The sequence below is a fragment of the Pocillopora damicornis genome, chromosome 3 (assembly GCF_964200805.1).
Source record: "Pocillopora damicornis chromosome 3, jaPocDami1.2, whole genome shotgun sequence".
In the NCBI taxonomy this organism is placed as follows: domain Eukaryota; kingdom Metazoa; phylum Cnidaria; class Anthozoa; order Scleractinia; family Pocilloporidae; genus Pocillopora; species Pocillopora damicornis.
Window position 1 is genome coordinate 15,234,008 of NC_142672.1, and position 14,205 is coordinate 15,248,212.

General features: G+C 38.3%; 2 protein-coding genes across 2 annotated transcripts; both read right to left on the reverse strand.

Moving 5' to 3' along the window:
• Window positions 1-340: 340 nt before the first annotated feature.
• Window positions 341-4,210, reverse strand: LOC149048472 (uncharacterized; the record flags this gene model as incomplete). Its single annotated transcript, XM_089201144.1, has 1 exon — window positions 341-4,210. A coding segment is annotated over one exon (1,638 nt), but the record flags the coding sequence as incomplete, so codon positions are not given.
• Window positions 341-14,121, reverse strand: LOC113666968 (uncharacterized). The gene is made up of 4 exons (XM_089201143.1): window positions 13,982-14,121; window positions 8,804-9,442; window positions 7,025-7,474; window positions 341-6,678 (listed from the first exon to the last, which is right to left on the reverse strand). Exons 2-4 carry the CDS (start codon window positions 9,387-9,389, stop codon window positions 4,211-4,213), a joined length of 3,504 nt encoding a protein of 1,167 aa, XP_089057269.1. The 5' UTR covers window positions 9,390-9,442; window positions 13,982-14,121; the 3' UTR covers window positions 341-4,210.
• Window positions 14,122-14,205: the final 84 nt, after the last annotated feature.

Sequence of the window (14,205 nt, forward strand, 5' to 3'; positions counted from 1 at the left end):
TGTTCTAAAATAACAAGAGTGTCGAAGATGCGTCTATAGCAGTTAAATCTACAGAGAGGAATGAGGTCAACAGTGTTGACAGTCTCACTACGTACAGATGAACAAAGTATTATCAAATTGAATGAAATGATTTTGCTTTATCAAGTGTGTAGCAACACTATAGTGTGGTGTGTTCTACATAAATTGACCAATCAAACTCCACGAGTGAGTGGTTCTATGGTTTTAGTAATTGTGACGCCAACAAGGAATTAGCCCAACGTGCCCTTTGATCTCTTTCTCCAAAAGTCGCTCGGCTAATCAATTTGGGATATAACACAAAAAGTTGGCAACCAGACAAATAGCAACTTCCTAAAATAATTTTATTCTTACCATCGGCACTAAAGAAATATAGCAACAAAAACTTTAAAACTATAAAATTCTCAGTTCTATTAATATTTACGGGTTAGAGTAAATATAAGTTATTTACATTCAACTGTTTAACTGCTCTCATTAGGTGCTCTTAAATTATTCCCTTACGTAGGAAAACTGCAGTAAATCCTTTTTCCTTTTAACGCAATAACATAACGTATCAATTCAAGGATGATTTTTCATCGATACATAATAAATGGAAAGCTGATAAAACTACTAAAGTTGAAACTCTCGTAAGGAGACAACCTTGGGAAGGAAAAGTTGTTCGTATCTTTAGATAGCCATTTACGTAAAGTGGAGATAGGTCGAAAGGACAGTGGCCGCTTACGAGAGTGTCCTTCGAAAGACTTTCAGCAGTAGCACGACACTTTTTCAATATCTGTTAAATATTCTATACAAGGTAAAAAAATAGGAGAGAATGTTCTCAAAAAAAATTCCAATCTTTGAAAACTACAATGAGAACTACATCAAACTAACAGAAGGGCGGAAAGAGAACTCACTGCAGGAGAGGGGAAGGGAAGGCAAGAGCCGTGAAAGGACCTCCTCGGGAGTCGTGAAGGATTTTTCCCCATGACAGTTAATTACAGTTTAAAAGCCCCCTCCCCTTGTTCCGCCGCCCTTGATAAACTTACGTAGACGTTCTCTGTAAGAATTGCTCTCTACACAAAACTGCTCGAGACGCTTTTTCAAATTTGTTTTTTAGATAGATAGAGGTAACTTCAGTTACTGTGGATGAAACGTTTGGCCGTAGGGCTAATCAACGATCTTCCACAACACAAAAAGATAATAAAACTAATTACAATAATATATGCAACAAAATTTTCATATTATTCATTGACCTATAATCATTAACCTATAACTTAGGATCTTTACTGCTTAACAAATACCCATCTACCTGGAAGGTAAAATCTAGACGGAACATTTTTTGTCTTGAAATATTTCAAAGGCGAAGTTCAAACGGTCTATTTGTTTATGACATTTTGCGAACGTTTGGGCAAACCAACATATTGATGATCACTTAAACCTTCAAGCCTCATAACCGTAAATGAATAGTGACCTTAGTCTTATTTCTAAGTACAATATCGAAACACCATGATATGTGCGTTTCGACGAAATACCCACAACTAACATTGAATAATCGTCTCAAAACCATAGAGACTCGTTTTAATTTTGAGTTCGTAGTCAAAAGCATTTGATGAGACAGCGGTACAAAAGTCCAGGGATGATGAGAAGAATCAACTAAAACATTAAAAATGACAGTTTTATGTCTTTGCGTTCACCTTTGGGCCAATGCGAAAGAAGACGAAAAATGCGCATGCACTGCTCGAAAGAACACAACCTGTTTCCATGCATAGGCTTCACTTCTAACAAAATTTTATGTCGATTGGGGAAAAAGGCAGCGGCAGAAATGTTAAGATACTCAGTCCAAAACAGAAAGTAAAAAGAATAATCCTCGCAAGTGAGTTGCAATTATGCAATTGCAGAAAAGAAGCCTCAAAAAAATTGGGCCTCGACGAGATTCGAACACGTGCTTCTCAATTTACGACGCAAATTTGAGTAGGTCTTTCGTTTCTGAACAGGAATGTGATCACTGCGGATGATAAAAAAAATACTTTGTATTTCATTTCATCGTGATCACATTCTTTCTGTGGGAACGCAGAACCTACTATATTTGCCTCACTACCAAATTGTGGCTTCCTTGCTCAGTCAGTGATAGCGCCCAACATATATCTATGAGGCACGGTTTCGAGCAGCGTCAAGGCCTGAAATTTTTGGGGCTCCTTTACAGTGATTTCTTTAATTGCAGCCACCTTACGCGTATCTTCTCATTATTTCTATAAAATGCACAAGCCAAAATACTCTATGTTTCATTAATTTGTGATCGCAGAAAGTAAAGTGTTCACTGTGTCTTTTTTGGGACAAATAAATTGTTCTGAAAATATTTTTTTCCTCTGTTTGTCATACTCTATGTCTTAATCGTTTTCCTTTTTTCTGTTTGTGTTTGTTTGTCTCGTACATGGGATCTGATGTCTAACAGTCTTGACCCTGTTCATAAAAGGAATTAAAAGGATCTTGCCCTTATATGGGACTGTGAAAGCTGTTATACTTGAAATAGAAGAACCGAATAAACAGATCTTGTACAAACTCAGTTATGCTAACTCGATCAACCAAGCATTTCCATGTCATCACAATCATCACTGCTTTCACTGTTACCTTCACTGTCGCACATTAAGTTCATTTCTTCTAGAAATTCAACAACATTCAGGTCGTCAGTGGCATGAGTTAGAACTTTTGGTCCATGCTGTTCCCTTTGTTGCCCACAACTTTCCTCTAACATCATTTCCTCGCTTTGCACTTTTAGCGTTGGCAATTTTAGCAATATCGAGTGCTCCAGTCCGCAAAGGGTTAATACACCGAATCGACCCGAAGAAGTCAAGAAGAAGAATTTGTCTCCCTCACAAGATCCACACAGCCTTTTGATACTTTCCCTTCCTTGACACAATTTCGCAAATGCAATAGCTTCACACCTGTTCAAGTCCCACAGGAACACGTTGCCATCAACACCATAAGAAATCAGGTAACGACCTCCTTTCACAAACTGACATAATTCGATTTTCCCTAAGTGGGCAGGAGGTAGTAACAGAACAGACTGATCTGTAGGTGTATTCATCGGGCAAAGGGCAATTCTGTCTGTAATGCAACAGGCTAACAAATTAGTTTCTGACGAAACTGTACAGTAGGTGAACTCGCTATAGTTTGAGATAAACACGTGGTGTTCTATCCCAGCTATTAGGCGACAAGCTGATGCACCATATTCCCAGATTTCAATAATGAATCCCCCACATACGATTAATTTCGTGTTGTCTGATGACAGACAACAGCAATCTAAAGGTGAAATCAGTGATTCGACAGCTGGCAAGTCGAATGTCACAATAAGAGCCCTGCTATGAACATTCCACACCTGGAAGCGTAGAATATCATTGCTGTTCTGGATATAATGAAGAAGTAAAGTGCTGTCAGGTGAAAATGTTAAATGACAACTATCGCATTCACACTGGTCTTCACACAATAAATGAGAGAAAGCATCATCAAAAATATTACAGATGTAAAGTTTAGGTCCCAGATGACAGGCAATTAGACCGCCACTTTGAGAAAATACAACACTCTTTACAGGGACAAAAGGAACAACGTCCTCTTTACCAACTGTTTCACAAAACTTAGGTGAGAGGGAAAAAACAGTGGCAGCTGAAATGAATGTACCATTAAAAACTCCCTCGGTAGTTAGAAGCAAAAGGAACTGTATCAGATCCTTTGGAGCATCTCTCAGGAAATTGATTGTTTCACCATGTTGCTCAACAAACCAATATACAATTTGTTTTGTGGATGGGTGGAAGAATGGGCTGTGTCCGGTGACGCTCGTCAGCACAATGTCACTTTCAAGATACTTGATCTGTAGCGATTGTGCACGGGTGTAATAGAGAAGAGCGTTACTGTCTTCCAAAAAGACGCAGTGTTCGACGTTTTTAGAAGCAAACTTTTTGATAAATTTCTTGTCTTCCTCCTTGAAGATATTAAACTCTCCAAATTTATAGCGAGAAATAAACCACTTCCGATCTAACGAAGACGATATCCATTTCTCGACGATATGATTCCCGAGCTCCACTGCTCCGTTGTCTAGGAGATGGTGGTCTAATAAAAAATATCTGTTAAGTACTTCAAGTTTCCTTTTCGAATATTTATCAACCTCATCAGCAAACCACTTTCGGTCAGCAGTGGGAACTTGCGACCCCACTAATATGGCTTAAGCAATGGAATGACAAGACAATTTCTCGTTTTCTTCGTATAAAAATGTGCTTTCGCACTCTACGGCAGCGCTCAAGTGGTACAAGAAGAACATTGGGGTCAGCTGTACCCCATTCTCGAGAAACGCTTTCTCCAGAAAAGATATTCCTCTTGGTACATCCCAAACCTGAACCTCGAACATCTCCTGGTAAAGGTCGAGGACACGCTGACGAACAATGTTAAGGTTTTCTTCCTCATTCTGTTCCTCGAATTTAAGGCAGTTTTGGCAGAGGCGAGATTTATGACATTCTTTAGATTCCATGACTGTTTCAATTACGACTTCTATCAAATTGTGCAATTTGGGTTCCAAAAACTGAAGACAATCATGTAAAAGTTCAAACCTATGTAAAAATTGGAAATTGCATGTCTCACGCCAGCCAGAAAAAAGAACTGAACCTTTACGTAAACAATACTTACGTTCGAGCTCATAGATGGCCCACAAACAAAATATGTTTATCAGGCAGGTTCTAGAATGAGCTCCGGTTGGAGGGTGACCTGCTTGCACCGCAATATACCTGGAACCGTTAAGGAAATAACTCCATTTATAGCAAATTTGCTTTTGAGCATTAAACTGGGAAAACTCCTTAACACAACCTTCCTCCAAGGAGAACCATTTGTCAAGCCTTCCAAAAAATATAAACTTACCGTCCGGCGAAAACTTTAAATGATGAATATCATCTACTATTCCTGTTAGAGTAGTAGGGCCTTGAACTTCCTCGAACGTAGACGTATCAAATAAGGAAAGGAAACCCTTTCTTGCTCTAGCCATCAACTTCTTATTAGGTGACAAAGAAAAGCAGTCAAATTCTGACAGGATTTCAAGTCCACAAAAAGAAAGCAAACGGTGATCTACCTTAGTAGCCCCTCTACTGTCTGGAAAAACAAGGTTTTCTTTGACAGTTTTAGAAGATTCTTCTAAGCAGCAATGTAGAAGTTGCGGACTTCGTAGGAGAACGTCTACGTTATTTTCAAGGAATATGCATATCTCTCGAAGAATTTCCTTCTCTCTGTCACTAATTTCGTCACAGCAAATTGCAAGCTTCACATCGCCAATGATAGAATATATCTCGATGCCCTTCGTTTTTAATCTCCTCGCAATAACTTGGTAATTTGCCAAGTACCTGAAAACGACCTTCAGAGAATCACTGTCGCCATAATCACACAAAAGACGAACGCCGATTTGATCACAGTACTCAAGTACATCTCCTTCCATGGAAGAAGGACATTCCCCCTGTTGATTCGCAATAGCGTCTGAGAGAACTTCAGAGATGATATCCCTGAAGTACCTACCTCCCTTATTCCTATCAACAGATAGCCTCGCTAAGGCTTTCTTCTTGTCAGTCAACCACGAAGGGATCAAATTGTGTAAAAAGGCGAAAGTCTGATCGGAAGTCCTTACAACCAAAAATGTCGAAAAGGCATCAATTACTTCTTGCTCATCGAGATCAGAATTTTCTTTTTGTAAAATGTACGAGATAAACGAGACAGGAAGGGGCGAGGGAGCGGCTATAGCACAACCAAACAACTTCTTGTACAAATCTGCGCCTACTTTGCGAAAAATTCTCGTGAAATTATGCCGAAAAAACTCCCCAATATCTCCTGGGAAAAGATCAGTGAGCTGACTTATCTTACCTGAATAGAGTTGATCCTTGAGAACTCTCTCAATGTAGTAAGCGAACAAAAATAATCCGTTGCACTTCGTCGCTACGTCTTCCGCCGAAAAGGGTAGACAAGAGAAGTCGACGCTTTTCTCTAAGTACAGTCTGATGTCCAGTTCGTGCTGTTGATAAAACTTAAGGTTTTCGCTGTTCCCCGCACAGATTTTAATGCAGGGATTGTACTCCTTTAATCTTACTTGCACAGTGTCCTCAGGACGACTGGTAATAAAGAAAACAAGCCATTGTGGAAGCAAGGGAAAACGGTGCATTATGAGATCGAGAAAATCATCCCTGGACTCATATTTCGTCTCATCAAGAGCGTCAATAACGATCAACATTCTCTTGCAAGAGGCACTGAATTTGGCTAATGGCTCTTGTAACAATTTTGTAAACAATTCCTGAATACCCATTTCAGAATTGCCCAAACAACTTCTAATGCCACCCTCCCCTCCCACAAAGTTACTGTACCGAGCATTACATTTACAAAGTTGACAGGCAATGGTCCCTAGAAGATACCTGGGATTGTTTCTTGTGCCATCATTATGGCGGCAGAAATAGGCAGACGCTAAGTTTCCAGTCGTTCTTGATTTCTGTGCCAGAACACCGGCCATCACACTCTTGCCGACTCCCGCATCGCCAAGAAGTACATACGCTCTGGACCTTTCAGGATTCTCAAACCATCTGTGAAAATCGTTCAAAAACCATTTTCTAGTATCTGGATGATGACGCTCAGCAAAAAATTTAATGTCTGCTTCACAACTGGCAATCTCTGAAACATCAAAACGGAAGACATGTTCAGGCTTAAGTTCACCAAATTACATTGAACGACTGTCTATGTACATATTGTTAATTTTGACAATCTTTTCCACATCGAGATGCTTTTAAGTTGCAAAGTTCCTTAATGGAATCTTTGGAAGAGTCTTAAGCATAGAAAACGTAACTCATTAGCACACCTTGTGGTTCTCATGCGAAGCAGAAAAAGTATGAATGCACTTAAGGAGATCTCAACTTAAAGATCAGTTACGAAGGTAAATTTGCTCTAGTTATGAATTTTGAAACATTTAGCGAGTGGGTGTTCTCAGATAAACTAAGATAAAATGAAAAGCTCGCATTACCATTGCTAATTTGGGTTTTTCTTGAGTTCTGATCTCCCAAATAAGTGATGTGTCGTTCCATGTCTTCTTGATCTGACTGCAGTTTACTTATCTGGTCTTGTGTGGTGTCAAATCTTTCACAAAGTATATTCTGGTTCTCTTTGATGATTACTTGTTCTTGCTCCACCAACGAAAGTCTTGTGTCCAGAGTTTCTCCAAGCTGAAAGACTTGCGCAGTCAGGGAGCGTTGATCGTCCTCCATGAGTTGTTGATCTTCCTCTATTTTGGAAACTCTTCTGTCCAGTTTCTCTACAGCTGTAATAATACACAGAAGTGCAGTCTGAAATTGCTGTCTTTCTTCCTCTTTTTCAAATGCAAGTTTATCAACATCATTCTTGAGAGCAACGAAATCTTGTTGAACAGCCTTTACCAGATCAGGGTCGACAGTAGCGTTCATGCACAGTATGGCACCTGTGTGAAAAGAACCATACGGAAATGAGATAGGTCACAGCTGATGCTTCTCGTGAGATACAACTTAAGCTTTGCAAGCAAGTTACTTGCAATCCATGTAAATCACCACATCGTTAACTCTTCGTGTTTGAGTTTCTGTAAGATTTTTTTTCCGACCCAAGAAACCAATTACCTTTAAATTTTCCTTCGAATTGGCGACAATTTTTGGCGACCTGACCAAAAAAGTAGCTCAAAATATCACAACATAACTACTTTAACCCGTAGTATGCCTTCTCAAAGAGCTCTCTGAATGTGTCTGCATTGCTTCTCAAGGGAGTCGGGAAGCAATCAGCAGTAAACATTTCCACCTAGTCAATCGTAAGGCAATGTGTTAAATCAAAGGATACTTTTAAAGGTACAGTACCGCTCACGTATACGTTAACCGAAAAACGCGAATTAAACGCGCCAAAACTCGCATGCAATTGCGAATAAAAAAATCGTGCGCGTCAAAAAGTCGTGCGCGCACGACTTTGAGACATCAACCTCATTAGTATGTATGAGGTAGTCCATTTGTTTTACTATTGTTGGCGGTTTATTGTTTAAAGAATAGGCTACAATTCAAGAGCACTAAAATACTACACGGCTACCAACGACAAGCAAACTTGTTCGTTGCAGTCGCCGTTCGAACCGACCTTCCCAAAGTTCTATTACCAATGCGACTTCGTAATCGGAATATATAAATGATTTATCATTTTCCAACGGAATTCTTTTATCAAAGTAGCTATTTCTCCCTTCGTTTGTAGAAACATCCGTCGCTTGGGAATTTGTTCAAAATTAATCTATTCTCAGTGTACTGTAAATCTGTAGAATCAGCTAAGGCGCCGTTTGCAACAAGTTGTCGCGTTCTGAATGCAAACCCACGCACGAATGCTTATTTCATAGCTTTCGTCATCGGTGAACATGCTGTTCTCAAAAACTAGTCTATTCATCACGCCATTTATACAAAAACTAGTAAGTGCTACCCGCTTATTTTAATGGTGAGTTACAGTATGATTACCTAGCTGTCACGAGGTGATTATAGCAGAGGCACTAAAATTCAAAATAGCTGCCTTCTGTTTTGTCAATGTTATGCAGGAAGTGATTAGAGCGATTAAAGAAAATACACTGCGAAGATTCTCGCTGATTAAATTAAATAAACCTATGAAATTCCTACAATCCGAGTAAATTCTTCTTTATTCTTGTTTGGTATTCTCTCCTGTTAGATTGCAATCAGCAGTACACACTTCCACCTGGTCAACCGTAAGGCAATGTCTTAAATCAAAGGATACTTTAAAGAGTAATACAAGTTACCTTTGTGTTGCCACTCATTCAGCTCTCTTAAGATTGCAGTCTCATGGGCACTTGGCAGGCCCAGAGATTTCACCAGCTGATTCATGTCAGCAAAGCTTTGCTGAAAACCTACTAGGTCCCACTCACTAAACACACAGTGCGCCCAGGCATTTCTGGCCTTTCTTACATCACCAGCTGTAGTCTGGACAACAGCAGGAAACACGGGAACTTTACCAAGTAGCGTGAGCACGGCTGATGCATCACAGTGCTCGTTGAACGCGTTGAACTTGGCCATGTAATTCTCCACATACAGCTTGGCAAGGTCAATATATGACGTCACCTGGAAGTCAAACCTGGGATAGTCATACTTTCCATCAGGTTTCCTGGGTAATGTGTCGTTTCCATTAATGTTCTCATACTTTAAAGCAACTGTGTGCCTTTGGAGTCGCCCTCTATAGCTCTGAGTATGGATATTATGGCTGGTTTGAAGATTTCCATACTCCTTCCGAATCTCTCGTTCAACAAACGCTCGTATTTTTGCGACCAGAACCTTGTTTAGAGCAATCCCGAAGACTATCCATCTTTTCTGGTTGTCAGAAACGTTCATGATAGAATTCCAAAGATGAGGCTGTCAACAGCTTAAGGCAAATAAACCGAGCTCTGAAAGGAAAAAAGAAAATCCTTGGCTTAATGATTGATTCACTTTAATGATTAAATGATCGACCGAATCGTTTAGTAGTCAAAAGATGGATTAATTTATCAATTTATTATTTATAAGTAATTATTTATTAATTGATTTTACGTTGTGCTTCCAGGCACCAACCCATAAGATTCTGAAGGGGTTTATGGTCCATTGTCCACTTTACTTACACTCAAATTCCCTGTCCTAATTAGCTTTAATACATGAAGTTTCATAAATATTAGGTTTGATCATAAAATAAATTACCTTACAGGCATGATTCACTTTTAAAGAAAAGATTTTGAACTTCCCTAGTTTGGCTCATGACTCAAACTCGCGTTATGGTGATGAATTGAACTTCTTCACTTCTGAATGTATTGCAGACCCTGTGTCACTAAATAAAAGCCCCTACTTAAAAAAAACAAAATTAGGAGCTGCACAAATTCACATAGTGGTCCTTCACTCTGAACATTCTCAGTTGAATTGAAATATTTGATGCAATGCTGGAGAGAAATGATTGATTACAGGGAGAAAAACCTTTGAGAAAGGACAAAAAGCAACCACTGCAGACTCAATGTACATGTGACAAAGGGATTGGTAATCAAACCCAAGCCACAGCAAAGGAAGGCAAGTTCCCTACAGTATCATCCTAGGTCAGAGTTGTACTGTGCATAGGATCCTTCTAGGTCCTCCAGCAAAGATAAGAAAGAAAAAGCACACACACCAAAGCAAGTCCATCTATACTGGAGCTGAAAAAACTCATGCAGAATGAGCACTTTTCATGGGTCAAATTGATAGGAACCTGTATGTATGTGTTATGCAGTATGAACAAAAATAAACCAGGCCATCATTTTCTCAGAAAAGTTACATCTCAATCTGATCAAATATAATAAATCTTGGTACAAGGAATCCAAATTAAGCCAAAAAACACATAAAATTAAAAAAAAACTTATATAATAAGGTATAATGAATAGAAGACACCTAATATAAAGTTGAACCTCTAATATCCAGCCTTGTGAGAACTGGGATAAATAGCCCGGAAAATTCAAGAGTCTGGATAAATGAAAATATTACTTTAAATGAGCCATTAAAAAAACTGAATACATATTGTTTAGTCAACATTAAACAAGAATCAAAGTACATTCTCATATCATTTTGCATCATTGCCAAAATTTGCCTAAGTATATACAAAAATGTTCTACAATGACAATGTTTCATGGGCTAAAATGCTGATGTAAATCAGTTTGTTTCATGCCACAACTGACAAGGTAAGCATGTTGTAAATTATATCATACTTTGAAGCTGCATTAATGGAATGGCATCAACACTGATTGAGTACATCTTCTTTGTCTGCTGGGAAAAATTTGTTATAAATCTATAATGCAACTAAGTGATATTCATGAAAAAATGGCACCAGAGAAGGGAGTCCCCACAATCAAAAAATCCAGATGATCGAGGTCCAAATTATCAAGGTCCAGATTATCAAGGTTCAAATTTGAAAACAACAGGCACTAGAGTGATATGTTAAATGTATGTAATTAACAGCTGTGATATGTAGCACATTTAGAGAAAATTGAAGCTCTGATTGCATCTCCATGGGTCACCTTCATAAGCTTAACAATCAATTTGAAACTATTGTTATAATACCTGGCAACCTACATCATTCCACCGATTACCTATACAGGTAAACCTGGCCATCAGTCATTTTTTAACACATGCCCAGTAAATTAGGAGATTGTTGTAAATGCTTAGCAAGTGTCATAAAGACCAATGTGTAACCTCAAAAGGTTACCTAAGTGGCTGAGCAGACAATTTGAATGCACACAATGTCAAGTGATCTTTATTGCTAAGATGTAATTTTGCTTGATGAGAGTAGCAGTTAAGGTTGTGTATGTGTGGTTCAAATTAAAAGAAAATACAACAAAAACTAAACTAAGAAAAATGTGTCACCAAATGTAACATTAACCTAACTAAAAACGAATGGCTCATAAAACCAAATATGAGAAGTACACAAATAATACATACAAAAGGTAAACAATGTAGATGTAAAAGAAATAGAGACTAACACTTTGGTCTAGCTCCTTATGGAAACAAATAGCGTGTAGTGATTATCTAGGAGTGATTTAGCAGCGATGATTTTGTAGCGATGATTGAGAGAGAATCTTTACTTAAATGGAAATTGATCCGAGATAACAAACTTATTGCATAATAATCATTAACTGGCAAAAGACTTATTAATAGAAATGAACCAGAACAAAAACAATAATAAAGTGTGTATTAACTAAGTGTTTTGAAACTAACACAATGATCATAGTTAATCTAATGGGGAAGCCTAGAGCTGGCATGAATTTCTTAAACATTTACTGGTCTGGCAAATGGGTATGCCCTGAAATGCCCCTGCCTCATGATAAGTTGAACACCAAACATTTCCTAGCATAAGAAAAACCAAGACATAGTTAAGTGCTATTACAATGTTACATCGGTCTTTCAAGAAGAAAAATCAAAGCAGATACTCTGGTTGATCCCTAGAGATGTATAATGTTCGTTCCCAAAGTTGCAGTTGTTGTATGTTTGAGAAAAATGTATTACTGGGTACATACTACACTATTACTCAGCCTGCGGGCTTGTAATCAGCAAAACAGCTTTATTTACCCCTTGCCAAGCAATAACAACAACAGCTTGATACAAGCTTCCCTTAATATATAGAGTGACATATTTATGAATTAGCATGCTTGGACTATCCACACTACTCACTCAGTAAACACAAAAATTAACTTGATAAATGACAGAACATTCTGGAATGTATGAGAAAATTCCTCTTCAAGGCTTGCATATGGTTATGACTTAACCCTTAAACTGCCATATGAGTAACCAACTGAAGACAGAATTTCTCCTTACAATATCAATACAATATCAATTAGACAAGAGATGAGAATAAAGAAACATTGATTCATAAGGGGATTATCACTTGATCCAATAACAAATTTTCCAAATGAACATCATAAAAATCATGACAGACAGTGATGAGAATTGCTAAAAAGATCTTGGGAGTCAAAGGGTTAAAAGCCTACAAACAACTGATTGCAGCAAAGACTATATACTGAATGACCCCCAAATATCTAAGATTTCAATTTTTATTTGAAAATGACCTTACTTCCTGATTTCCTGATTTAGGAATTTCAATCAGGAATTTCAAAAATAGATTTGCTCCTCCACAGCCCCACACCAATTATTTTAAAAGATGCTTCAGATACAGTAGTGCTCGGGTGTGGAACAGCCAATCTCATGATCTGTGTTCTGCAGTTTCCTTAGGGCCTAATGGTGCACTGCTCAAATTTTGGTGTATTTTGCAAAAATATGTCATAAATTCTGTGACAGGTGTGCTGAGTGAATTTTTCCTACCATATTTTAGTGCCATCATTCCACCTTGGAGCAGGACAAATTTGTGTCATGTGTAAAATCTGACAGATTTTTTAAATCATGATTTAAAGGAAAATATTAATCAAGAAAATTTGATCTCCCTTCTTAAATTTGATTCGTTCAAGAGGAAGGCCGCCAAAACTGAAATTCACTTTTTACGCAGTAATCAAATGGTGATGGCAGAAGATTTGTACCACTGGATACTGCATGAATGATGATCAGTACTCAAGACGCTAAGAATATAACAATCATGGTTCCCAATTTTGCGTTCAAGCAGAATCTCCATGTCCAAGTAGACCTCAGGTACAATTTGTGCATTCATGTAATTGACACTTTGTGGTTAACAAATATTTTTCTGTTTTTCAGTACGCCCAGGACTGACAAATGTCGAGACTTCTGGCGGAGGCAAACAAATTCTTTCAGCCCAATGCGCTACGTACGTCATTACAACTTCGAATAAGACACGGCATCCTCGGAAAATAACTTTGGGACAAGACAGGTTTTATCTTCATAATATATTAGTTAGTTTAGCAAAGTAGAATTAAATGTTTCTTCTTGCAATTAATGCAGACGAAATTTTTAACGTACATAGATATCCATCAATAAAGTAATCCATCAAATGCTGTAGCACCTCCGCCAACGAAAGGAATAAGCACATGTTCAGCTGCCTCTAACTGAGCACAAAAAGCCGCGATCCACAGTTCAATAAGGCAACTTTGTTATCATATTTACATCGTATATTTTTAGCAGAAGGTACAGCTTCAAAAAAATTGATGTAAAGATGAAGAACTTCTACACAAAAGACTTGGGAAAGATTTATCCTTACGTTTAAGAAAGACTTCAATGATTGTTTCACACCATCCCATACCGAGAATGCCACCTAAGGCAGATGGGTAGAAGCGAAATAGTTTACATTTGATCCTTGAACTGGTGTGAATTTAGTTGAATATTGAAAAATTTACAAGAGTTGTGCGGCAGAGAACATCAAAAACAGCCGCTCGTCAGTCTTCATTAGAAGACGGGAAGTGTACCCAGCACACACGCGCTATTGACTACTCGGTTCAAGTTCCTTTATCAAAAACATCGTTTCGTTCCCTTACCTTCAAAGCTGCATTATATCTGAAGCTAATCTTCAATCATTATCTTTTAAAGAGGATCTAATACCCAAAAACACACCAAGTGCGAGAAACAGAAAGTGATTCGTGTTTTTCCCACTTCCTGGTTATCTCGTCCCAGGCCTCTAAGGCCTAACCGATCGTGGGAAGCCGTCATGAAAACGCCTGCAGGAATCCATGCCTTATTTCGTAAGAGGCAGAACAAAAGA